The 25,748-nt window shown below is 42.3% G+C and overlaps 1 protein-coding gene across 8 annotated transcripts in view; it reads left to right on the forward strand.

The window, feature by feature from the left end:
- Nucleotides 1-25,748, forward strand: part of mllt10 (MLLT10 histone lysine methyltransferase DOT1L cofactor) — a 454,712-nt gene that overhangs the window by 60,581 nt on the left and 368,383 nt on the right. For 3 of the 8 annotated variants that reach the window (XM_060824985.1, XM_060824986.1, XM_060824987.1), the window contains exon 4: nt 24,739-24,841. The exons of the other annotated variants lie outside the window; for them this stretch is intronic. In XM_060824985.1, the coding sequence (XP_060680968.1) occupies nt 24,739-24,841 (103 nt within the window). The remainder of the gene's footprint in view (nt 1-24,738; nt 24,842-25,748) is intronic. 8 annotated transcript variants of the gene reach the window in all.

A 25,748-nucleotide genomic window follows, 5' to 3' on the forward strand; every position in this document is an offset into this window, starting at 1 on the left:
AAAATGAGCATGAGCTGAATTGCAAAGGTGAGGTAAGAGTGATTGACCTAGACATTGTAGGTGTATTTGTCTGAGTATGAAATTAAAGAGGTACATACCTAACACACAGATCGTTGCAGTTTTTGTAAGTCAGTATCACATATTCTGGGACATTGCAGCTGGAGTTTCTCAGGGTAGACATTTTCTGATCAATCTGTTCAGCGATGTGACTGCACACCTATGGAGCAGGTGGGACTTCAACTCAAACCTCTTGGCTCAGAGTTACAGTCACTACAACCCTCAGTTTCTCAGGATAGGTCCTGGGCCTTAAAATCTTTTCGGTAATTTTGTTTTTCCTTCAGTGAGCTTTCTTCTATCATATAGTTTAGCAATGTGGACATTTACTGATGATATCATGATGTTCAGCATCATTTGTGACTCAGGATCACAAGCTGCTTTCAGCTGGACAACAATCCAGACTTCAGCATTTATGTTACTTTCTGACTTAAGTACCAGACATTGATTGCATCCTCTTTTGTTGGAGACAAACAAGTTTGGCATCACTAAATTCCCCATGGTTGGCATTCTAAGCTTCGTATTAATCAGAAATTGAATTGGACCATTCAAATGAATGCTGCAACAATAAGAACCAGTATGAGGCTGGGAATCCTACAGCAAGTGACCACCTGACTCCCTAAAGCCTGTCCACCATCTCCAAGGCGCATATCAGGTATTTTCCACTTGCTGAGATTGTGTAGCTCCCATGACATGCAAATTGACCAAGATAAATAACAAAATACATGGTAAACAATGATTTTTAAAAAATGATAACCTGTGGAGAGGAACACAACTGTACATATATAGGGTGAGCAATCTTAACATGCAAAGGTAAAGAATCTCCAAGTTCTGGAATGCAGCAGTGGCATTCTGCCTGGCACTGTGCCTAACAATTCTTGGGGAAGCAACTCCACTCTTCCTTCAAGAAACCTGCTTCCATGCCTTTCCTATGATGTGGAGTGGTGATTTTCAAGCTAGAGAACCACTTGGCACTCTTCAGGGAGAAATGCTGATTTTTTTCTTTTGAGACTAGCTAAATGTGTTAGAAGTTCGGGGTATTTCTTTTAAGTAAGTTTTCAACAAGAGGGCATATTTAACAAGTTTAACCTGAATAAAATGAATACACTGTTTTCTGAGTCGGCCTGACAATGTACTAATTGTAAACCCGTTGATCTTGAACTCCACATCATTTACTTTTGAACCTATTTCTCAGCTGAGTTGAAATCTGACATGCATGGGTTTATTTGTGATTTCTAATTTATTTTTCTGTAATGTATAATTTAAACATTTGCTAAAAGGAGGCAAGAGGTTAAAGTTTTTTGTCTTGGAGTCATCTGACCTCAGATGCAAGAAACCAACCTGCTAAATGGAATGCCATTTTATTCAGTTTGAGGACAGCATGCCATTTTCAAATAAAAAGATCCTGAATCTCTGCATCCCCATGGCAACATTCTGACCAATCAGAATCTACATGCCTTACTGAGGATTAAGATTGATAATTGTTCTTGCTGCATCTCCATGCCAACCATTTCCCAACCAATCAGCAGTGCTACAGATGTGATCCTACTAATACCCTGTATAACTGAAGTATAACCTTTTTACTTTTGTATTCAGTTTCCCCTTATGATAAATGATAACTTTTTTAATTAGCTTTTTTAAATACTAGCTATGACATGCCATTTGTGATTCATGCATAAGGATGTCCAGATTCCTCTGCATCCTGAGGAGGCAATGACCTAGTTGTATTATCACTAGACTGTTAATCCAGAGACCCAGGTAATGTTCTGGGGGTCCCGGGTTTGAATCCTGCCACGGCAGATGGTGTAATTTGAACTCAATAAAATCTAGAATTAAGAGTCTCATGACCATGAATCCATTGTTGGAAAAATCCATCTGGTTCACTAATGTCCTTTCGAGAGGGAATCTGCCATCCTTATCTGGTTTGACCTATGTCCAGGCTCAGCAATGTTGTTTACTCTGAACTGTTCTCTGGGCAGTTAGGCTTGGGCAATAAATGCTGGCTTGACCAATGATGCCCTCATCCGACCAATACAAACAAATCTGAGCTTGGGAATTCCTCTGTAGTATGGTGCTTGTTTTGCATTCTTCCAGCCAAAATTTCACATTGTCCTATATTATATTGTAACAGCCAGACCTTTGTCCGCCCTCTGAACCAATCTGGTCATTTTGTAGCATCCTTATGTATCCTTCAAAACTTATTTTCCTATCTGTGTCATTGCCAATTGTTGCTTCTTACAAAACATTCATGTAAGTTATGAGCAGTTGAGACTCCAAAATTGATCCTTGTGACATGTAGCATGACTTGTTATACCTTGCCAGCCTGAAAAAGACCCATTTGAACCTACTGTTAGCAGGCTAATTTTCTATTTATGCCTTTACATTGCAAATTTTTATTTTCTGCAATAAGCTTGGAGACAGTCGATCAAATTCCATCTGAAAATTTAAGTACATTACAACTTGTGGTTTATCTGTATGCACAACACCTGTTATTTTCTCAAAGAACTCCAATAAAATGAGACTGTTACAGAATCTAGGCAATTGTGGAAGATTGAAATCTACAACTACTTTTAATTATCAATCTTTAGTCCTGTCAGTTTTCCAAGTACTTTTTCTGTACTGATTGATTATTTCATGTTCACCCATCCATTTAATCTTTTTTACAACTCTCATGCTGCTTTTTGTCTCTTTACTGTAAGGACTGACATTGTGTCTCTCCCCATTATTTCCCATTATTCATTCTCCAGTCTCACTTTGAGAGTAACACTCTTATTTGCTCCTTTCTAATTATAAATTTAATGAACCTTTTTGTGTTTGCTCATACACCTGTTTACTATTTGCTTACTATTTGCTCATATGCCTGTTTCTCCAATTCTCTCTGTTAAATGTTCCTAATATGTTGCCCTACCACTAAATCTCTGTATACCTTATAATTTGATACCATCTTTAAATTTTCTTAATTAGCCAGAGATGGTTTATCTTTCTTGTAGAGTCATTCTTTTTCAATGTACTTTTAAAATTCGTTTATGGGATGTGGGCATTGCTGATTAGGCCAGCATTTACTACCGTGGAGAAAATGGTGAGCATCCTTTTTGAACTGCTGCAGTCCTTGGGACGTGAGGCCACCTGCAGTACTGTTACAGAGTGAAATCTAGGATTTTGACCCAGCAACAGTGAGAAATGCCTGTGTGGTTCCTGGTTATTGTTGAGTGTTAAGAAATCTCTCTCCAACTGTTTGCCACTGCTTCTTTATCATTTCCCATTCCACTTGAGGTAACTCTGCCTTCATAGCTGCATTTTAATTTATCTTTGTTTGAGACAATAAAGCATATCTAATCTTCTCATCTTCAAACTAAATGTGAAATTATACTCATAGCTGTTTACTAGGATGTAATTCTTGCTACGTCTGATATATCCTGATGCTTACCATAATGACCAGGTGAGGAGCTATCTCAGCTTCCCATTGTGAGCCTTTCTTGGCTAACTACAAGATTAGATGAGATTACTTAGTGTGGAAACAGGCTCTTTGGCCCAATAAGTCCACACCGACCTCCGAAGAGCAATCCACCCAGACCCATTCCCCTACATTTGCCCCCTCACCTAACACTACGGGCAATTTAGCATGGCCAATTCACCTGACCTCCCAGAGCACCCAGAGGAAACCCACGCAGACACGGGCAGAATGTGCAAACTCCACACAGACAGTTGCCTGAGATGAATTGACCCAGGTCTCTGGCGCTGTGAGGCAGCAGTGCTAACCACTGTGCCACTGTGTCGCCCGCAAGTTTTTAAAAAATTTTTTTTAGCACAAGGCTATCTCTCCTCAATTAAACTGAGCCTGCTCCTCTACTTTTCCGTTGAACAACACTTGGAGGAAGCACAGAGAATGGCAAGGGATGGGAGATTTCAGTGTCCAGAACCAAGAGTGGCTCGGGAGCAGTAATATTGATGAAGCTGGTTGGGTCCTAAAGGACATCTCTGAGAGATTGGATCTATGGCATATGGCTAGGGAACCAACAATAGCGAAAAACATACTTGAGTTGTCCCTACTAACTTGTCAGCTGCAGATGCATCTGTCCTTTACATTATTGGTAAGAGTGACTGCTGCACAGTCTTTGTGGAGATGAAGTCCTGGGTTCACATTGAGAATAGCCTTTGTCATGTTGTCTGGCACTATCACCGTGTTAAATGGGGCAGACTTAGAATAGATCTGGCAACACAAAACTGGACATCTATGCGATGCTGTGGGCCATTAACAGCAACAGAATTATACTCCAGCACAGTCTGCAACCTCGCGGCTCAAGCCAGGGGATCACCCTTGGTTCAATGGACAGTGCAGGAGGGCATGCCAGGAGCAGCACTTAAAAATGAGGGATCAACCTGGTGAAGATCCAAAACAGGACTGTTTGCATGCCAAACAACATAAACAGCAAGTGATCGATGCAGCAAAGCCATCCCACAACCAGCAGATCCGATCTAAGTTCTGCAGTCCTGCCATAACCAGTCTTAAATGGTAGTAGGCAAATAAACTCCACAATTGAGGAGACTCCACAATTGAGGAGACTCCACAAATATCCCCATCCTCAACGATGGAGGTGCCTAGCACGTCAGTCCAAAGGTAAGGCTGAAGGATTCACAGCAATCTGCAGCCAGAAGTGCTGAGAAGATGATCCATCTCTGCCTCTTCCGATGGTCTCAAGCATCACAGATACCAGACTTGAGCCAATTTATTTCACTCCACATGATATCAAGAAATGGTTGGAGGCACTGGATATTGCAAAGACTATGGGTCCTGATGAAGTTCTGGTAAAAGTACTAAAAACTTGTGCTGCAGAATTTGCTGCTCCCCTAGCCAAGCCATTTCAGTACAGTTACAACACTGGTATCTACAATGTGGAAAATTGCTCAGGTATGTCCTGTACACAAAAAGCAGTACAAATTCAATTTTGTCAATTACTGCGCCATCAGTGTACTTTCTGTCCTCCGTAAAGTAGTAAAGTGATCGAAGGTGTCATCAAAGTGTGATCAAGCAGCACCTGCTCAGCAATAACCTACTTAGTGATACCCAGTTTGGGTTCTGCATGAGCTACTCAGCTCCTGATCTCATGACAACTTTCATTCAAACATGGACAAAGCACTGAATTCTAGAGGTGAGGTGAGAGTGACAGCTCTTGACATAAGGCTGCATTTGACCTGAGTATAGCATTAAGGGGCCCTAGCAAAACTGGAATTGAAGGGTGCTGGGGGAAAACTCTTTCCTGGTTGGAGTCATGCCTGGCAGATAGCAAGTTTCACGGTCAATTGCCTCAGATTCAGAACATCTATGCAGAGGTTCCTCCTCCGTGTGGTGTCCTAGGCCCAAGCATCTTCAGCTGTTTCATCAACTATCTTCCCTCCTTCATAAGGTCAGAAGTGGGGATGTTCGCCAATGATTGTACAATGTTCAGCACTATTTGCAACTCCTCAGATACTGTAGCGGTCCATATTCAAATGCACCAAGATTTGGACAGTATCTAGGCTTGGGCTGACAATTGGCAGGTAACATTTGCACCACACAAATGCTAAGCTATGACCATCTCCAATAAGAGACAATCTAGCCACTGCCTCTTGACATTGATAGTAATACCACAATGAATTACCCCATTATTAACATCCCAGGTTGCTTACCATTGACCAGAAACTCAGCAGCATAAACATAGTGGCTGCAGGAGCAGGTCAGAGTCTAGGAATACTGCAGTGAGTTAAATCACCACCTGACTCCCCAAAGTCTGTCCACCGTCTACAAGGCACAAGTCAGGAGGGTGATGAAATACTTCCCACTTGCCTGATTGGATCCAGCTCCAACATACCTCCAAGAAGCTTGACACCATCCAGAACAAAGCAGCATGCTTGATTGACTTCATCCAGTTATCTACTCCCTCCTCCACTGATGCTCAGTCACAGCAATGTATAGTCTCTACAAGATGCACTGCAGAAGTTCACCAAATAGCACCTTCCAAACTCTCAACCACTTCCGTCAAGGAGGGCAAGGGCAGCAGCTACATAGCAACAAGAAACTCTATGTACTTGATGAAGTCTGCTTAAAATGTACCCATCTGATGGCAAGTAAAGTGACACTTGCAGGGAAGTTCTTGACTGCCATCTCTGCTGTAATCACATTGTCACACCTGAGTGGTTGGAAGAGATCTTTCAAAGTCCAATGTTTATTGATAAGTCACCGTGCTGGTAATTGCTACTGGTACCGATTTCAGAACCTTACTTAACATCTCTCAGCATGTCGGCTGCTCCAGGTTTGACATAACCATAACACTATTATGCACATCTCTAATATAGGGTCTCCATATCTTGTACTGGTACTTTTATTTGTTGATACGGTGTGATTTGCAGAATGGTTACAGTGCAGAAGGAAGCTGTTTGGCACATCATGGTGGTGCTCACTGAATGAGCCTTTCTCTTCACACCATTCTCCCCATAGCCCCAAGCATTCTGCCTTTTCAAATACACTGCATTCAAAAGCCTTGACTGAACCTAGCTTCCCAGTCCTTTCAGGCCATGGAAAGAGAATCTTAGCAGGACTTATACACTTAATGGTAAGGTCCTAGGGGGTGTTGCTGAACAAAGAGACCTTGGAGTGCAGGTTCATAGCTCCTTGAAAGCAGAGTTGCAGGTCAGTAGGATAGTGAAAAAGATATTTGGTATGCTTTCCTTTATTGGTTAGAGTATTGAGTACTGGAGTTGGGAGGTCATATTGCGGCTGTACATGAAATTGGTTAGGCCACTGTTGGAATATTGCATGCAATTCTGGTCTCCTACCTATCAGAAGGATGTTGTGTAACTTGAAAGAGTTCAGGAAAGATTTACAAGGATGTTGCCAGGGTTGGAGGATTTGAGCTATAGGGAGAGGCTGAACAGGCTGGGGCTGTTTTCCCTTGAGCGTTGGAGCCTGAGGGGTGGCCTTATAGTGGCTTACAAAATTGAGGGGCATGGATAGGATAAATAGACAAAGTTTTTTTCTCTGGGGTGTGGGAATCCAGAACTAGAGGGCATAGGTTTAGGGTGAGAGGGGAAAGATATAAAAGAGACCTAAGGGGCAACTTTTTCACACAGAGGGTGGTACATGTATGGAATGAGCTGCCAGAGGCTGTGATGGAGGCTGGTGCAATTGCAACATTTAAGAGGCATTTGGATGAGTATATGAATAGGAACAGTTTGGAGGGATATGGGCTGGATGCTATCAGGTCGGACTAGATTGGGTTGGGATATCTGATTGGCGTGGACAGGTTGGACCGAAGGGTCTGTTTCCATGCTGTACATCTCTATGACTCTATGACTGTGTTCAAGAGCTTACTGGTTAATGTGCAAGTTGTGTTAGGTGCTGCATTTTGGGAAGGGAAATCAGGGCAGGTCTTACGCACTTAATGGTAAGGTCCTGGGAGTGTTGCTGAACTAAGATCTTGGAGTGCAGGCTCATAGTTCCTTGAAAGAGGAGTCATAGGTAGCTAGGATAGTGAAGGTGGTGTTTGGTATGTTTGCCTTTATTGGTCAGTGTATTAAGTATAGAAGTTGGGATGTCATGTTGCAGCTCTGCAAGATGTTGGCTAGGCCACTTTTGGAATACTGCATTCATTTCTGGTCTCCTTTCTATAGTAAAGATGTTGTGAATCTTGAAAGGGTTCAGAAAAGATTTACAAGCATGTTGCCAAGGTTGGAGGATTTGAGCTATAGGGAGAGCCTAGATAGGCTGGAGCTACTTTCCCTGGAACTTCGATGCTGAGGGATGACCTTATAGAGGTTTATAAAATGGGCATGGATAGGATGAGTAGCTGAGGTCTCTTGCCTGGAATGGCGGAGTGCAGAACTAGAGGAGAAAGATATAAAAGGAACCCAAGAGGCAACTTTTCCACGCAGCGGGTGGTGCATGTATGGAATGAGCTGCTAGAGGAAATGGAGGAGGCTGGTACAATTACATTTAAAAGGCATGTGAATGGGTAGAGGAATAGCAATGATTTACAGAGATTACGGGCCAAATGCTTGAAAATGGGACTCGATTAATTTAGGATATATTTCAGCATGGACAAGTTGGAGTGAAAGGTCTGTTTGTGTGCTGTACATCTGTCTCCCTGATAACTCTTATCTTCAAGTTCCTCTCTAAACCACTCCGCATCCTGACTTGGAAATATATATCCGTTCCTTCACTGTCACAGGGTCAATATCCTGTAATTCCCTCAAATGGCGTTGTGGGTTGACCCACAGTAGGTGGGTTCAAGAAGGCAGCTCACAACCACGTTCTCAGGGCAACTAGGGACGAGCAATAAATGCTGGTTAGTCAGTGAGGCTGTCATTCCACAAATAAGAGAAAAAAAAATTCCAAGGTTTTGAAAGTGAATGGTGTACTACTCCCTGCCCTGAAAAAAATGAAAAGTGACATCAAATACACAACAGACAAAAACAGCAGAAGAGCTAGCAAAAGGATGGGGTGCCTAGTCTGTATGGAAAGCTGAAAGTATTATAGATAAAGATCTTTAGAGCTCCTTTATTCTTTTCATCCTTGAAACCAAAGAAAATTTACAGCCCAGGAACAGGCCCTTCGGCCCTCCAAGCCTGACCTGATCCAAATGTACTGTTTAAATCTGTCGGTCAATTCCTAAGCATTTGTATCCCTCTGCTCCCCATCTACTCATGCATCTGTCCAGATGCATCTTAAATGAATCTACTGTGCCTGCCTCTACCACCTCTGCTGGCAATGTGTTCCAAACGCCCACTACCCTCTGTGTGAATTTCTTGCCGCGTGTATCCACCGCTCACCTTGAAAGCATGACTTCTCATTATTAAATCCTTTACCCTGGGGAAAAAGCTGGTCTCTATCCACCCTGTTTATACCCTTCATGATTTTGTAAACCTCAATCAGGTCCCCCTCAATCTCCTTTGTTTTTTCTCGTGAAAATAAACCTAACCTTACTCGACCTCTCTTCATAGATAGCATCTTCCATACCAGGCAACATCCTTGTAAACCTTCTCTGCACCCTCTCCAAAGCGTCCACATCCTTTTGGTAACGTGGTGACCAGAACTGTATACAGTATTCTAAATGCGCCCAAACCAAAAACTTGTACAATTTTAACATGACTTGCCAATTCTTATACTCAGTACCCCGTCCAATGAAGGCAAGCACACTATATGCCTTCTTGACCACTCTATCCACCTGTGCAGCAACCTTCAGGGTACAATGGACCTGCACTCCCAGATCTCTCTGCCCATCAACTTTTCCCAAGGCCCTTCCATTACTTGTGTAATTCGCTCTAGAATTAGACTTGCCTAAATGCGTCACCTCACAATTGTTTGGATTAAAAGCCATGTGCCACTTTTCCACCCAACTCTCCAGTCTACCTATGTCCTCCTGTATTCTGACAGTCCGTTATGCTTTCTGCTACTCCACCAATCTTTGTGTCATCTGCAAACTTGCTGGTCATACCAACAGTGCTCTCTTCTCGATCATTTATGTAGATTACAAACAACAGTGGCCCCAATACTGACTCCTGTGGAACACCACTGGTCACCTTTTCTCCATTTGGAGAAACTCCCTTCAACTACTCCCTTCTGTTTCCTGTTGCTCAACCAGTTCTTTATCCACCTAGCTGGAACACCGTGCACACCATGTGAGTTCACTTTCTCCATTAGTCTACAATCGGGAACCTTATCAAATGCCTTACTAAAGTCTATGTATATGACATCAACAGCCCTTCCTTCATCTAACAACTTGGTCACTTCCTTGAACAACTCTATTAAGTTGGTAAGGCATGATCTCCCCCGCACAAAACCATGTTGCCTATCACTGATAGGATCTATTTATATTTAGAAAAGAATGAGCTTATCATCCTCTACCCTCTTCAGCAACTTCCCGACCACCAACGTCAGGCTCACTGGTCTACAGTTACCCAGAATATCCCTACTACCCTTCCTGTATAGGTGGACAACATGAGCAACCATCCGGTCCTCCGACACTTCATCTGTATTTAAGGATGCCACAAAGATATCTGTCAGGGCCCCAGTTATTTCCCCTCTCGCCTCCCTCAACAACCTGGGATTGATCCCATCCAGTCCTGGGGATTTGTCCACCTTAATAACCTCTAGCGTACCTGACACATTTTCCCTACTTATGCCAACGTGATCCAGACTAATCAAATTTCTATCTCTAATCTCAAGATTCATCGTGTTCCTCTCTTCAGTGAACACTGATGTAAAGTAATCATTCAGAATCTCACTCATTCTCTCAGGTTCGGCATACAGCTTTCCTTCGTTATCTTTTAGTGGACCAATCCTTTGTCTAGTTACCTGCCTGCTTCTTATATAAGAATAAAATGCTTTGGAATTTTCCTTAATTCTGCTTTCTAAAGCTATTTCATGACCCCTTTTAGCCCGCTTGATTCCTTGTTTAAGACTTGTCCTACTCTTCCGATATTCCTCCAGCGCCCGTTCTGTACTTAGCTGACTAAACTTTTCCCTTTTCCTCTTGGCTAGTTGTGCAATTTCTCCTATCATCCACATTTCACAAATCTTGCCCTTCCTATCCTTTGCCTTCAATGGGACATGCCTACCCTGCGCTATCATTAACCCATCTTTGAAAACCTCCCACATCTCAAATGTGGACTTGCCTTCAAATAGCTATATCCAATCCACATTTCCCAGCTCCTGCCTAATTTTGATCTAATTGGCCTTGGCCCGGTTTAGTACTTTTCCCTTAAGATCACTCTCTTCTTTATCTACGAGTATTTTAAAACTTACAGAACTGTGGTCACTGTTCCCAAAGAAATCCCCCACCGCAACTTCTACCACCTGTCCTGACTCGTTCCCCAGTACCAGGTCCAATATGGCCTCTTTCCTATTGACATACTGCTGTAGAAAACTCTCCTGGACACTTCGTACAAATTCTATTCCACCAGAGTAGAAAAGATCAGAGTCCAACTGTTTAGTGATGTTCTGTTTGCAGATCTTGAGTTTTCAATGAATTGTATCTATTTTGAAAGTTTTTTTTCTTCATTGGTGTTGTTCTCTGGCAGAGAGAAGGAATATTGGCTGTTAGCAGTCCATCTTCATTTTCCCGCTTTTTTTTTGCTCAAAGGACGTTTTTCTTTATAGATTATGGTGTCTATGTCCTTGTTTAGTTTCAGATTAGATTACTTAGTGTGGAAACAGTCCTTTTGGACTAACGAGTCCACACCGACCTGCCGAAGCGCAACCCACCCAGACCCATTCCCATACATTTACCCCTTCAACTAACACTACGGGCAATTCAGCATGGCCAATTCACCTAACCTGCACATTTTTGGACTGTGGGAAGAAACCGGAGCACCTGGAGGAAACCCACGCAGACACTGGGAGATTGTGCAAACTCCACACAGACAGTTGCCCGAGGTGGGAATTGAACCCGGGTCTCTGGCGCTGTGAGGCAGCAGTGCTGGATATTTTTTTCCCTACAGCAATTAAGGCCTCCAATTAATAAATGCAAAACAGATGCTGGATATTTATTGCTAAACTTTTGTCTGTCAATGTGAGCAGTTATCATGCAAGTGTGAGTAAAATGAGTGATGCAAATGTCCTTATGTCAGTGTTTGTGCCTTGATTTGCAGTGATAGTTCCTACGCAGCCAGTTTTGTAATTTTCATGTGGGTTATGAGTTTGTTAGATGATATCAGCTGTTTTAGGTTAACAGTAACTTTTTTTTAGGGAAATAGTTTTAGTTCATAAAATTGAGATACTACAGTAAAACAAAATTTAAATATTGGTGGTCCATTGTCAGTACAATCTGAATAATCTGTGAAATGTAGGAACTGATGTGAATTTCCATTCTTTGATGAATAACCTTGCTATGAAAACCTTGAGAAAAAGTTGCAAGTAATTGAATGCGTACTTTTAATTTTAACAGGATACTAACTTCATAATTACTTCTGAACACCCTCAGTGGCTTGTAAACCTGGTTTTTGATTTGCAATATGATTTTTGAAATATCTGTATTTTTTACTATCTATATTTTAACTTCTATTTAAATCAAAATCATTTCTTGCCCTCTAAGTTAAATTACAAGTGAAGGAGAAAGTGCTTTTAATTCCTTTTATTTGTTCTCTGAGAATACTTTGTGATTCACCATTTCTCCTGCTCATAATAACTTGGTGACCAGTGTTTGGAAATCCCTGGAGTAGCCACAGAAATTGGACAATGGAAGACAACAGTCTATAAACAAGAGGATGGCAACTGCTGCCAGCTGTCAAAACCAGTCCATTTAGAATGTTTATCACAATGCGTATTTATTTTTTCCACATGGTAAGAATTGGAGAAACCTTTCTTGGCTTGTGAAGTTTGATGCTTCTGTTTTGCGTTTATTAATTGGAGGCCTTAATTGCTGTAGGGAAAAAAAAACTTGCTTATGCTTAATCAGTAAAATTGCAGCACTCCACCTTGGAAGAGATGGTAATTCACATTCATGTTGTCTTAGTACCTGCACTCTGTTTGTTGCGATGAAATAGAATTCTTTGTGTTTGGAATCCAAGTTTGACTCATTTTTGTCATAATCTCCTCATAGCCTATGTTAATTACTTTTAGAGCAAGGCATTTAGTTAAATGAGCTGCTGGTTTGTTTTTATTGCTGTGCATACATCATTGATTTGTCCTATTTGTTTTCTCCAGAAATGCATCACTTATTCTGGAGCCATGTTTAGTTTCTTATCATTATTAATTGTTCCACTTGTCGAATGTTGTTTGTATGAAGGTGATAGTTTAGCTTCACAGAAAATTGATGTATTTGACCAATTATTTATTCTTCACGGGTGAATTGTTTGGTAAATGGTCATACCCTGTGTTTACTAAGCTACCATCAGCACAAGCATACTTTTTAGTAAGCATGACTAGATTGGAATGATTTAACTATTTATTTGCTTCAAAACAAATGACCTTTCGCTCTTCTTCTCAGCCCTCCTCCACAAATGTCAGCTGTGATTCTCCACCATTAACCCATCTTATACAGTTAACTTGTTGCAAACCTGTTACCAAATCATGACTCAATAGATCAATTGAGATTTTAGGGCAACACACTGTTAAATATTGCTAATTATTTTTATTTATTCACAATTATATACTTTCTGATTTCATCCCAGTTTTCATGTGAATAGTTCACCTGAAGCGATTTTTGTTAGTCAAGAATATCTCATCCCTTAAAATTAACTAAGTTACCCTAACTTGGTCAGTGGATTAATGGAATTTCTGTTTGCTACTGGTCAGGAAGTTCACTCTGGGATATGGGCATCACTGGCTGGGCCATTTATTGCCAATCGTTCGTTGTCCTTAGAAAGATCATCTGCCACCTTGACAGCTGCAGACCATTTGTTGTCGGTACAGCATAATGCTGTTAATGGAGGGAGTTTCAGAGTTTTGATTCAGTGACGCTTGAGGAATTAGGTAGTATTTTGTCAAGTCAGGATGGTGTGTGACTTGTATGGGAGCTTGCAGGTGGTGATGTTCCCATTTATCTGCTCCTTTTGTCCTTCTTGATGGAAGTAGTCATGGGTTTGTAAAGTACTGTCCAAGAAACCTTGGATAATTCCTCAAGTACATCTTTGAGATGGGAGACACTGCTGCTGCTGTCCCTGCTAAAGGTAGTGAAGGCTTGTGGATGTGGGTCCATTCAAGTATGTTCGTTCACTTTCGAGTGTTGTTCGAGTTGCACTTATCTGGGCAGGTGGGGAGCATTCCAAGTAAATAGTTGTCAAGCTTTGGGAAACTGGGAGGAGTTACTCCTGCAGAAAGCATAGCCTCTGACCTCCTCTTGTAGCTACAGTATTTGTGACTGACCAGAAACTGAACGGAGTCTACAATGTGGTGCTGGAAAAATGCAGCTGGTCAGGCAGCATCAGAGAAACAGGAGAATCGACATTTCGAGCATAAGCTCTTCAGGAATGAACTAGAACAATGGTACACTCATTGAGGATTCAGCGATGTTAATACAATCGAATGTCATGGGGTGATTGTTAAATTCTTTCTTGTTGAAGATGGTAGCTGCCTAGGATTTATGTGGCACAAACGTTACTTGCTGTTTGTCAGCCCATAGATGCATTTGGAAACCGACTGTGTCTGAGGAGTCTCAAATGGTGAAGAACATTGTGCAATCATCGTGAACATCCCCACATCTGACCTTTTATGATGTAGAGATAGCCGTTCAAGATGGTTGAACCTAGGACATTCCTCTAAGCCACTCATACAGCAGAAAAGGCTGACTACCAACAAATAAAAGTGATCTAACCAGTGGAATATTTTCCTTCTGATTCCCATTGACACCACTGTACAAGAGCACTGTGATGTCACACTTGGTCAGTTGCAACCTTGATGTCAAGGGCCGTTTGCGTTCACCTCACGTTAGCCAACCAGGGAAGTTGGTAGCATAACATTTAAAGGGAAAAAAAAGTTTTAAAACCAACAAGATCCCTGAAAAACAAAGTTAAAGAGGGAAACTGAGGGTAAATTTGCAAGTAATATCAAAACGAACAGCAAGAACTTCCTTTAAATAGAAAGAGAGAAGCTGGTGATCCTCTGGTTAAACCACCAATCATCTGAGTAGCCTGATGGTCCTCTAGGGCTGTAGTGACTTTACCTTTATAGGTCCATTAGAGAATGAGGTTGGTATAGTAATAATAATAAGGAAGAAAGAAATGGCAGAGGAATTGAGTAAATACTTAACATCCATCTTCACAGAAAACACCAGCGTTTCAAAATTACTAAATGCTGAATGAACAAAAGTGGGGAAGGCAATATGTCCAGCAACTGTCACTAGATAAAATGTGCCTGGGATACTAATGGGACTAAAAATTGAGAAGATGCCTTGACCTGATAGGATGCATCCTAGGATATTTAAGGAAGTAGCTACAGAGATAGTGGATGCACTGGTAGTGGCACTGGTACTGGATGTGGATACACTGGTAGTGATAGTGGCACTGGCACTGGCACGAAGCATTAGACATAAGATGGATGTGCTTGAGGCTCTTTTGGAAATTGGCAGATACGATATTGTGGGGATAACTGAGACGTGGCTTCAAGTGGACAGGGCCTGGGAAATGAATATTCAAGGCTACACGTGCTATCGTAAGGACAGACTGACGGGCAGAGGAGGTGGGGTGTCCTTGTTGGTAAGGGAGGATATTCAGTCCCTTGCGCGGGGGGACCGAGTGTCGGGGGATGTAGAGTCAGTGTGGATAGAGCTGCGAAATACTAAGGGTAAAAAGACCCTCTTGGGAGTCATCTACAGGCCCCCAAACAGTAGTCTGGATGTTGGATGTAAGATGAATCAGGAGCTGAAATTGGCCTGTCGCAAAGATGTTACTACAGTTGTTATGGGGGATTTTAACGTGCAGGTAGACTGGGAGAATCAGGATGGTATTGGACCTCCAGAAAGAGACTTTGTGGAGTGCCTCAGAGATGGATTCTTAGAGCAGCTGGTGCTGGAGCCGACCAGGGAGAAGGCAATTCTGGATCTGGTATTGTGTAACGAACCAGAATTGGTCAGTGACCTTGAAGTGAAGGAGCCACTGGGAAGTAGTGACCATAATACATTAAGCTTCAATCTGCAATTTGAGAGGGAGAGGGTACAGTCAGAAGTATCAGTACTTCTGTTGAATAAAGGGAACTATGGAGCTATGAGGGAGGAGCTGGTCAAAGTTCAATGGTGCAATACCTTAGCAGGGATGACCGTGGAGGAACAATGGCGGATATTTCTGTGTATAATGCAGAAGTTGCAGGATAGTTCATTCCTAAAAGGAAGAAAGATCCCAGGAGGAGGCCTGGGTAGCCGTGGCTGATGAGGGAAGGTAAGAAACATATAAAGTTAAAAGAGAAAAAGTATAACATAGCAAAGATATGTGGGAAAACGGAGGACTGGGAAGCTTTTAAATAACAACAGAGGATTACTAAGAAGGAAATACGAGGAAAAATGAGGTACAAGGGTAAACTGGCCAATAATATAAAGGAGGATAGTAAAAGCTTTTTTAGGCAAAAAAATGGTTAGGACTAAAATTGAGTCCTTGAAGACAGAAACGGGGGAATATATTATGGGGAACAAAGAAATAGAAGAAGAATTAAATGGGTACTTCAGATCTGTGTTCACTGGGGAAGACACAAGCAATCTCCCTGAGGTAACAGTGGCTGAAGGACCTGAACTGAAGGGAATCTATATTTGCCAGGATTTGGTGTTGGAGAGACTGTTGGGTCTGAAGGCTGATAAGTCTCCGGGGCCTGATGGTCTACATCCCAGGGTACTGAAGGAGGTGGCTCGGGAAATCGTGGATGCATTGGTGATTATTTTCCAGAGTTCGATTGATTCAGGATCAGTTCCTACAGATTGGAGGGTGGCTAATGTTGTACCACTTTTTAAGAAAGGTGGGAGAGAGAAAGCAGGAAATTATAGACCAGTTAGTCTGACCTCAGTGGTGGGAAAGATGCTGGAGTCTATTATAAAGGATGAAATTACGGCATATCTAGATAGTAGTAACAGGATAGGACAAAGTCAGCATGGATTTATGAAGGGGAAATCGTGCTTGACTAATCTTCTTGAATTTTTTGAGGATGTCACTCTGAAGATGTACGAGGGAGATCCAGTAGATGTAGTGTATCTGGACTTTCTGAAAGCTTTCGATAAAGTCCCACACAGGAGGTTAGTGAGTAAAATTAGGGTGCATGGTATTGGGGGCGAAGTACTAGATTGGATTGAAAATTAGTTGGCTGATAGGAAACAAAGGGTAGTGATATACTACCATTTCGGAATGGCAGGCACTGACCAGTGGGGTACCGCAGGGATCCGTGCTGGGACCGCAGCTTTTTACAATATATGTTAATGATATAGAAGATGGTATCAGCAATAACATTAGCAAATTTGCTGATGATACAAAGCTGGGTGGCAGGGTGAAATGTGATGAGGACGTTAGGAGATTACAGGGTGACCTGGACAAGTTAGGTGAGTGGGCAGATGCATGGCAGATGCAGTTTAATGTGGATAAATGTATGGTTATCCACTTTGGTGGCAAGAACAGGACGGCAGATTACTACCTCAATGGAATCAATTTAGGTAAAGGGGCAGTACAGAGAGATCTGGGTGTTCTTGTACACCAGTCAATGAAGGCAAGCATGCAGGTACAGCAGGTAGTGAAGAAGGCTAATAGCATGCTGGCCTTCATAACAAGAGGGATTGAATATAGAAGCAAAGAGGTGCTTCTGCAGCTGTACAGGGCCCTGGTGAGACCACACCTGGAGTATTGTGTTCAGTTCTGGTCTCCAAATTTGAGGTGAGACATTCTGGCTATTGAGGGAGTGCAGCGTAAGTTCTCGAGGTCAATTCCTGGAATGGCAGGATTACCTTACACTGAAAGACTGAAGCGACTGGGCTTGTATACCCTTGAGTTTAGAAGACTGAGAGGGGATATGATTGAGACATATAAGATTGAGAGGATTGGACACTCTGGCAGCAGGAAACATGTTTCCGCTGATGGGTGAGTGCCGAACCAGAGGACGCAGCTTAAAAATGCGGGGTAGACCATTTAGGACAGAGATGAGGAGAAACTTCTTCACCCAGAGAGTGCTGGCTGTGTGGAATGCTGTGCCCCAGAGGGCAGTGGAGGCCCAGTCTCTGGATTCGTTTAAGAAAGAGTTGGATAGATCTCTCAAAGATAGTGGAATCAAGGGTTATGGAGATAAGGCAGGAAGAGGATACTAATTAGGAATGATCAGCCATGATCATATTGAATGGTGGTGCAGGCTCGAAGGGCTGAATGGCTTACACCTGCACCTATTGTCTATTGTCTAATCCTTCAGGAAGCTTTGGATTGTGGAAAAGTCACAGAGGACCAGAAAACTGTTAATGTACTACCTTTTTATTGAAGGGCAGAATACAAAATAAAAACACGTACCTCTAGGCCAGTTGGCTATTGTCTCTTATTGGGAAAATGTTAGTCTATCATAAGGGATGCTATAGCAGACATTTAGGAATACGTAATGATTAAACAGGGCCAGCGTGATTTCATGAAGGTGAAATCATGCTTGATTAATTTGCAGAATTCTGTAAGATGATGACAAACAGGATAGATTTTAAAAAAAAAGGAACAGTGGATGTAATACGTTGGGATTTTCAGAAGATGTTTGATAAGGTACCAAGCATTAGGTTACTTAAGATGAGAGCTGATGTTTGAGGTCCTCTATTAGCATGGATAGAGGATTGGATAACTAATATATGACAGTGAGCTGGGGTAAAGGGGCATTTTAAGGATGGCAACCTCTAACCAGTGGAGTGCCACAGGGATCAGTGTTGGGACCACAGTCGTGCCCAGAATATATTAATGACTTTGAGGAAAGTGAATGTACCATAGCCGAGTTTGCAGTTGACAAAAATACATGGGAAGACAAGTGGTGAGGATGGTAGTGTCTGCAGAGGAATATAGATGGGCTAAGTGAAAGGGTGAAAACTTAGCAAATGTAACATGCAAAAATGTGAAGTTATGCATTTTGGCATAAAAAAAGAGAAGCTGAATATTACTTAAATGGAGCAAGATTGCAGACTGCTATGCAGCAGAGCAATTTGAGAGTCTTCATGCATGAGTTGTCAAAACCTAGCACCCAAGTTCAGTCAAATAGGATGCTGGTCTTTATTTGAAAGAGAATTAGTATATAAGTAAGGAGGTTTTACTGAAAATATACAAGGCGGTAGTTAGACCATAGTCAGAACACTGAGAACAGTTTTAGGTCCTTAGCCTGCAATGTCAGCATAATTTTTTTTAGACTATGTAGAAGAGGTTCACTCAGCTGTTACTGAAGATGTAGGGACAGTCTTCTGAGGAGAGATTGAGTAGGTTGGGCATGTGATCCTTGGAAGTTAAGTATGAGAGGCAACCTTATTGATTGCTATGACATACTTTGGGGATCTTGACAGGGTATATGCGTAAAGGTTGCTTCCCCTTCTAGGACCAGAAGGCATAATTGGAGAATAAGGCATCACACATTTAAGAAAGATGGGGAGGAATTTCATCTGAGCAAGGTGAATCTGTGGAATTCTTTACCACAGAGCGGTGTAGAGGCTGGATCATAAAGTATATTTAAAGGCTGAGAGAGACAGGTTAAAAATCTGTTTCAAGTATTCTTGGGTTATGAGGAAAAGATGGGAAGGACAGGAAAAGAGTTGAGGATTATTAGATCAGCCATGATCTCATTGAATGGCAAAGCAGACATGTTGGGCTCAATGGCCTCCTTCTAATCATACGTCTTACGATCATATGTCTGATATTCAGCACTTTTGTCCATGTTTGTTCTAATTCTATAATGAGGTCAGGAGCTGAGTGGCCTTGGAAGCCAGACTGAGTATCAGTGGGCAGGTTATTGCTATGCAAGTACTGCATTGTTAATGACCCTTTCTATAACTGCTAATGATTGAGAATGGACTGAGGGGTGATAATTGGCTGGTCTAGTTCGTTCTGCTTTTTGTGTATAGAATATACCTGAGTAATTTTCCACATTGTTCACTACTGCCAGTGTTGTAACTGTTTTGCAACTTGGCTAGGGGTGCAGAAAGTTCTGGGACACCAATCTGCAGGACTGTTGCCAGAATATTGTCAAGAGTACACACTGACCCTCTGAAGAGCATCCCACCCAGGTAAATCCGTGTAGACACAGGGAGAACATGCAAATTCACACTGTTACCCGAGGGCGGAATTGAATCGGGGTCTCTGCTGACCACTAGCCACTGTGCCATCCTTTGTTCTCATGATGGGAAGTAGAACATGAAATTTGTCTGTTAGTGACAGGATTTGGAAATAAAAGTCAAATTGGTCACCTCAGATAGCAAAATGAATCACTTTTTTAAAAATTTAGTCTTGGATTGTTATACATTTCTGAACCATTGAAGATGAATATAATAAATTCTAGTACTCTGTATAAATAGAATTTTCAAAAGGCACTTCCGTTTTACACTAGGTACCTGGTCATTGATCATCCATGCAAGTCATCTGACTTTTGCTTTATTGTGTGTGTGTGTGTGTGTGTGTGTGTGTGTGTGTGTGTGTATGTGTGTATTTGATACAGGCAGCGTGAAACACAGTAGTTTGCCTCTTGCACTCGGAGAAATCCTTTCTCCTCTTCAGGCATCAGGGCGGCAACATTTGTCATGTCCATCTCAAATTCTGAGGAATCTTTAATGCTTGACAGAGAGGGAGAACCAATGGGTTATCGAACAGGAGCCGGGTATGCTCTGCTCCCACACTGTTTGCGCATTTGCAACTTGTTTAGTCCATGAGCTTGTTCAGGACAGTCGCATCAACACGAATGTTATATGTTGCTGACCCTCATGTTGACCACGTCTATTACCAATACAGGGCTATGCAGAGAATCTCTACAGTGTGGAAGGTGGCAATTTGGCTCATCATGTCCACAGTGACCCTCTGAACAGCTCACCTTCTGCTACCTCTGTGACCCTGCAATTGCCATGGCTCATTCATCTTGTCTGCACATCCCTGGACGCTACTGGGCAATTTAGTTTGGCCAATCCACCTAACTTGCACATTTTGGACTATGGGAAGAAGTTGGAGCACCCAGAGGAAACCCATGCAAACACAGGGCAAATGTGCAAATTTGCCAGAGTGCGGAATTGAACCCAGGTCCCTGGAGTTGTGAGGCAGCATGGTTCCTACATCCAACTTCATTCCCTGAAATAAACCGTCTCTCTTGTTTAGTCTTGTCAGCATTGGCATTCCTGATGCCATTTTGTACCACCCCCCACCCCCACCAAGGTCTGGGAAAATACAATTTAATGTGGATCGGCATCTCCACCCCTCATGCAGCCACAGGAATAACTCCAATAGAGTTGCTGTTTCTTTAAGCCTGCCTTAAAAGTTTGGACTGCTCTTCCTGCCTGTCTGTTGGATTATGGATGGTATGGAGCTGTCCTTATATGTCTAGTACATAGTTAAATTTCCTGCTGGTAAGCAATTGCCTGTTATCTCTAACACTTTCAGGAATCCATGTAACGCAAAAGAGAGTGCAGTTTTTCTATCGTCATCCTAGTATTTGAAGAATGAACTGTATGTACTGACATCCACAATGACTAAGAACATTGTGTCCGTGAAAGGAGCTGCATAGTTGAAAGGTAACTGAGTCCAGGGTTTAGCTGGCTATTTCCACAAGTGTGGGGGAGCTGCTGGCAGTTATTTCTGTCCTTGTCACCCAATGCAGCTATGTCTGCATCCTATCCTGGCCACCAGACGTAACTTCTCCCTGACATTTTCATTTTCGAAACTTCTGGATAACCCTGGTGAAGTTCAGCCAGTTTCTGGTGGTGACCATTGCTAGGGACAGTCACTCTTGCTCCCCATAGTAATATACCATCCTCTGCAATGATCTGGTCTCTCTGGTCCAACATCATTTCAGTTCTGGTTGTGACAGCTCTTTTCGTTTCCCCCCTACATCGCCAGCTGTTTGTTTTGCCAGGATTGAATCGTTTTGCATCCAAAGTCTGATATTGTCAGCTATGACTGGGAGTGTGTTCAAAAAATTTAGAACCATATTGGACTCTGGTATGTCTGCCAGCGGGAGGCAGCTCAGTGCATTCGTGTTTGTTGCTTGGCCTCTTGGATGGTATTCTAACTTGTAATTATGTGCACTTCGTATTAGAGCACACTGCTGAATTCAGCTTGAAGGAATGGGTGGCACTGTCTTGTCCACTTTAAGTAGATGTATCAGGGGTTTGTGGTCTTATTATTACAAACTCTTGTCCCTAAAGCTATTGGTGGAACTTCATGAATCCAAATATGATTGATTGCCAAATCTTCCTTCTCAATCTGGGCATGTTTTTGCTCTGCATTAGCCAAATTCTGGATGGCTACATTATTGGGCATTCCTGTACATTGGGCCACCAAGTAGGTAACATTACCCTGATGCCATATGGGGAGGCATTGCACGTCAATACTAGATTGTAGTGTGCCAACACCTCAGAGGATGACTGCAGTTTCTTCACTGCCCTGAAGGCTTTGGCTTGGCCACGTGACCATTTCTACAGCTGACCTCTTATTAAAAAGAGTTGATGCAAAGGTGCCAGGATGGAGGCCAGGTTATTTGAACTTAATAGTTCACCAGTCCTAAGAAAGATCTAAGCTCTGGTATAGATGTTTAAACACCCTCACTTTATTTACCAACAGGTGTTACCTGGTCTTTTTGACCCTGTAGCCCTAGTAGGACACTTGGATGTTTGCAACACACGTTTTCCCTTCTAAGTTGTATGCCCACCTGGAAGAAACGTCTGTAGACTATGTCCAAGTTCTCTCACTGTTCCTTATTGGCCTTTGCTGTTATTAGTATATCATCTAATAAATGGTGACCTACAGTGGTCCTTGCAGATGATGGAGAACATTTTACAAGAAAATTGCACTGGCTGACGATACCCCAGGTGGCAGTCTCGAATCTTCCTGGAAAATCCTTCAGATATTTAATTAGCCCTTTACATTAGGGAATCACTTTCTAATTGAAAAATGTTGAGCCAGTGTAGGTGAATCTTTATTAACCAATTTCGCCCCATCACACTTGGGCTTGAGCCTTTTACTACAGTCAGTGGTAACTGAACTGCTGCTTCTCATAAAAGACTGGAACCAAAGTTGTACGCCTAATCTGTAAAGAGTCCTCAGTATAGGTTCAGTCCAGCAGAGGTCTTGCACATGGTGCAAGTGTGGAGTGCAAAGAGAATTTTGTTAAAGGGCTGGTTCTGTAATCACTGAAACAGCCACACTGATAGACGTTTCAGACTGGAGACCTGTGACCAGTGTTGTGCCATAGCATTGGTGCTTGGTCCACTGCTTTTCATAATTAATATAAATGATTTGGTTGTGAAAATAGGAGTTATAGTTAGTAAATTTGCAGATGACACTCAAAATTGGAGGTGTAGTGAACAGCGTGAAGGTAGTTTCCTCCGAGTACAATGGTATATTGATCTGATGGCCCAATGAGCTGAAGAGTGGTAGATGGAGTTTAATTTAAATGTGAGGTGCTGCATTTTGGAAAAGCAAATCAGAAGGACTTGTACACTTAACATTAAGGACCTAGGGAGTGTTGCTGAACAAAGAGATCTTGGAATGCTGGTTCCATACTTTCCTTGAAAGTGGAGTTGCAGGTGGATAGGATAGTGAAGAAGGCATTTGAAACACTTTCCTTTATTGGTCAGAGTATTGAGTACAGGAGTTGGGAGGTCATGGTGCGGCTGTACAGCACATTGGTTAGGCCACTGTTGGAATATTGCGTGCAATTCTGGTCTCCCTCCAATCAGAAGGATGTTGTGAAACTTGAAAGGGTTCAGAAAAGATTGACAAGAATGTTTACAGGGTTGGAGGATTTAAGCTATAGGGAGAGGCTGAATAGGCTGGGGCTGTTTTCCCTGGAGCGTTAGAGGCTGAGGAGATGACATTATTAGAGGTTCATAAAATCATGAGGGGTATGGATGCGATAAATATGCAAGGTCTTTTCCCTGGGTCGGGGAGTCCAGAACTAGAGGGCATAGGTTTAGGGTGAGGGGGGAAAGATTTCAAAGGGACCCAAGGGGCGACGTTTTCATGGAGGAAAGCGTGTATGTATGGAATGAGTTAGCAGACGCACTGGTGGAGACTGGTACAATTACAACATTTTAAAAGGCATCTGGATGGGTGTGAATAGAAAGGGTCTTGAGGGATATGGACCAGGTGCTGGCAGGTGGGACTAGATTGGGTTGGGATGTTTGCTCGGCATTGATGAGTTGGTCCGAAGGGTCTGTTTGCATGCTGTACGTCTCTATGACTCTAAGTGGGTGACTGTTTTAACCAGATGTTTATTTTCTTTCTGATTTGGATATTGTTAAGCAATTTAACAGTTTCAAATCAGATGTACGTGGACTTTCCAGAATGTGTACTCTCCTGGAGTTCTCTTGCTGAATTTAGGTCCAGTGGGATTTTTTGCTGTCTCAAGTCCACTTAGCAGCAGCAACTACAATGGCTTGCTAGCCCGGATGCTGAAGAAAATTTTGACCATTTGGCAGAGACTTTGTATTAGCCTGACAATTGTTGGTTTGTACAGAGAGAAGAGTAGGCCTCTTGTAACTCGAGTCACTTTATTAATATGTTAGACAATACACATGTAGCTTGTATGTTTTACCACAAACATAACTTGTGTACCAACTAGGATCCTCTGATACTCCGAGTAGTCACAGAATATAAAAGCTAATACCCCAGCAGGATAGTTGCTGATGCTGGCTCTGACACTGGTCAGGTGCTCTATTCCCTGCTTCTCTCTTGTCGGCACCACGTCCTTTATGTAAGGTCTGCTTCTGTGATGGTTGGCCTCTAGCCTGAGTGTAGTCGTCTTATTCCTTTCTTTACCTCTTTGCAGCTGGCTGTCTCTTGTCCATTGGTTCAGGCCTGACTGCTTTATTGCATGCCTTTGTCTTAATGACCGAGGCACAAGGAGCTAGGTAGCATTACCTCATTGCTCCTTGTCTAGATAGAGCTTCAGCTTTACTTAATCTTCCTTGTTTATCGCATAAGTACCTGGACTCGGATCAGTTTTGGTTCACAAGCCGTTTTTCCTATGTGTCAGCAATTTCAGTATTTGAAGTGTGTCGACTGTTTATATCCCCCTCTCTCTGTCTCTTCCTGCAGGCCTGTCTACCAACTTGGTTTTGTTTTGGGGTTTTGCTGTGGGCTCAATAAGGCTATGCAATTGCCTTCACTCAAGTGGTGTTCCCCAAGCTCAGTCAGCCTGGTAAGGATGTCTACTTCCATTGGAATACCCTGCAACTCATGTGATCCACTTGATGCATTTTCCGATGATAAAGCCAGTTGTTGTGCCTGTTTGAAATCTAGTTGGGCTTCAGCTAGTAGGTGCTTTTGCATAGTTACATCATTCATCCCTCATATCAAATGGTGCCTCAACCTGTCGTAAAGAGTTAAACCGAAGTTACATGCCTCTGCCAGTCATCTTTAACCTGCTGAAAAACCTGATAGATTCCCCTTTTTTCTCAATTACGGAACAAAATAACGTCTCAGAATTAGAAGAAACCTAATGTCCTTAACTAAACCTGTTAACCCTTGAAAGGTGATGCCTCAGGGACAGCTAGTCTCTAATGACCAAAAAAGCTGCAGGTCCATAAGCTGTCAATAAAATTACTCATTGCTTTTCATCTGCCCCAATGTCATTTGCCTGGTGGGGGTTGGGGAAGAAGTGCATTCTTTCTATATATTCAAATATGATTGTTTCGAATGAATTTCTTCAGGAGTGTGTATTTCTCTTGTTACCTCTGAAATAATTCTACAGAGGCTGGTATCCTATCACCAAGTCACCCTTTATTTACATGTAGGAAAGTCTTTGACATCAGCCCAGCATCCTCAGAGTGAGTAGAATCTTTGCCTCTACTGTTTATACCTGTCTTCCAGGACTCTGTTGGGCTGTTAATCTCATCTAATCAGGGAACTCCTTCTACGACTGACCTTGTTCCAATCACTACAAGTAAGTTATTTAATTGCTTATTTCCGTGTTGAGGGTTTTGAAAGCAAACATAACTTAGGTTATATAACAAAGGGTGTGATTAATTAGTTGAAGACAGAGTGAAATTGAATGAAAACACAAAGAACTGCAGTTGCTTTAAATCAGAAACAAAAGTTGCTGGAAA

This window comes from Hemiscyllium ocellatum, chromosome 5 (genome assembly GCF_020745735.1).
Source record: "Hemiscyllium ocellatum isolate sHemOce1 chromosome 5, sHemOce1.pat.X.cur, whole genome shotgun sequence".
Taxonomy (NCBI): domain Eukaryota; kingdom Metazoa; phylum Chordata; class Chondrichthyes; order Orectolobiformes; family Hemiscylliidae; genus Hemiscyllium; species Hemiscyllium ocellatum.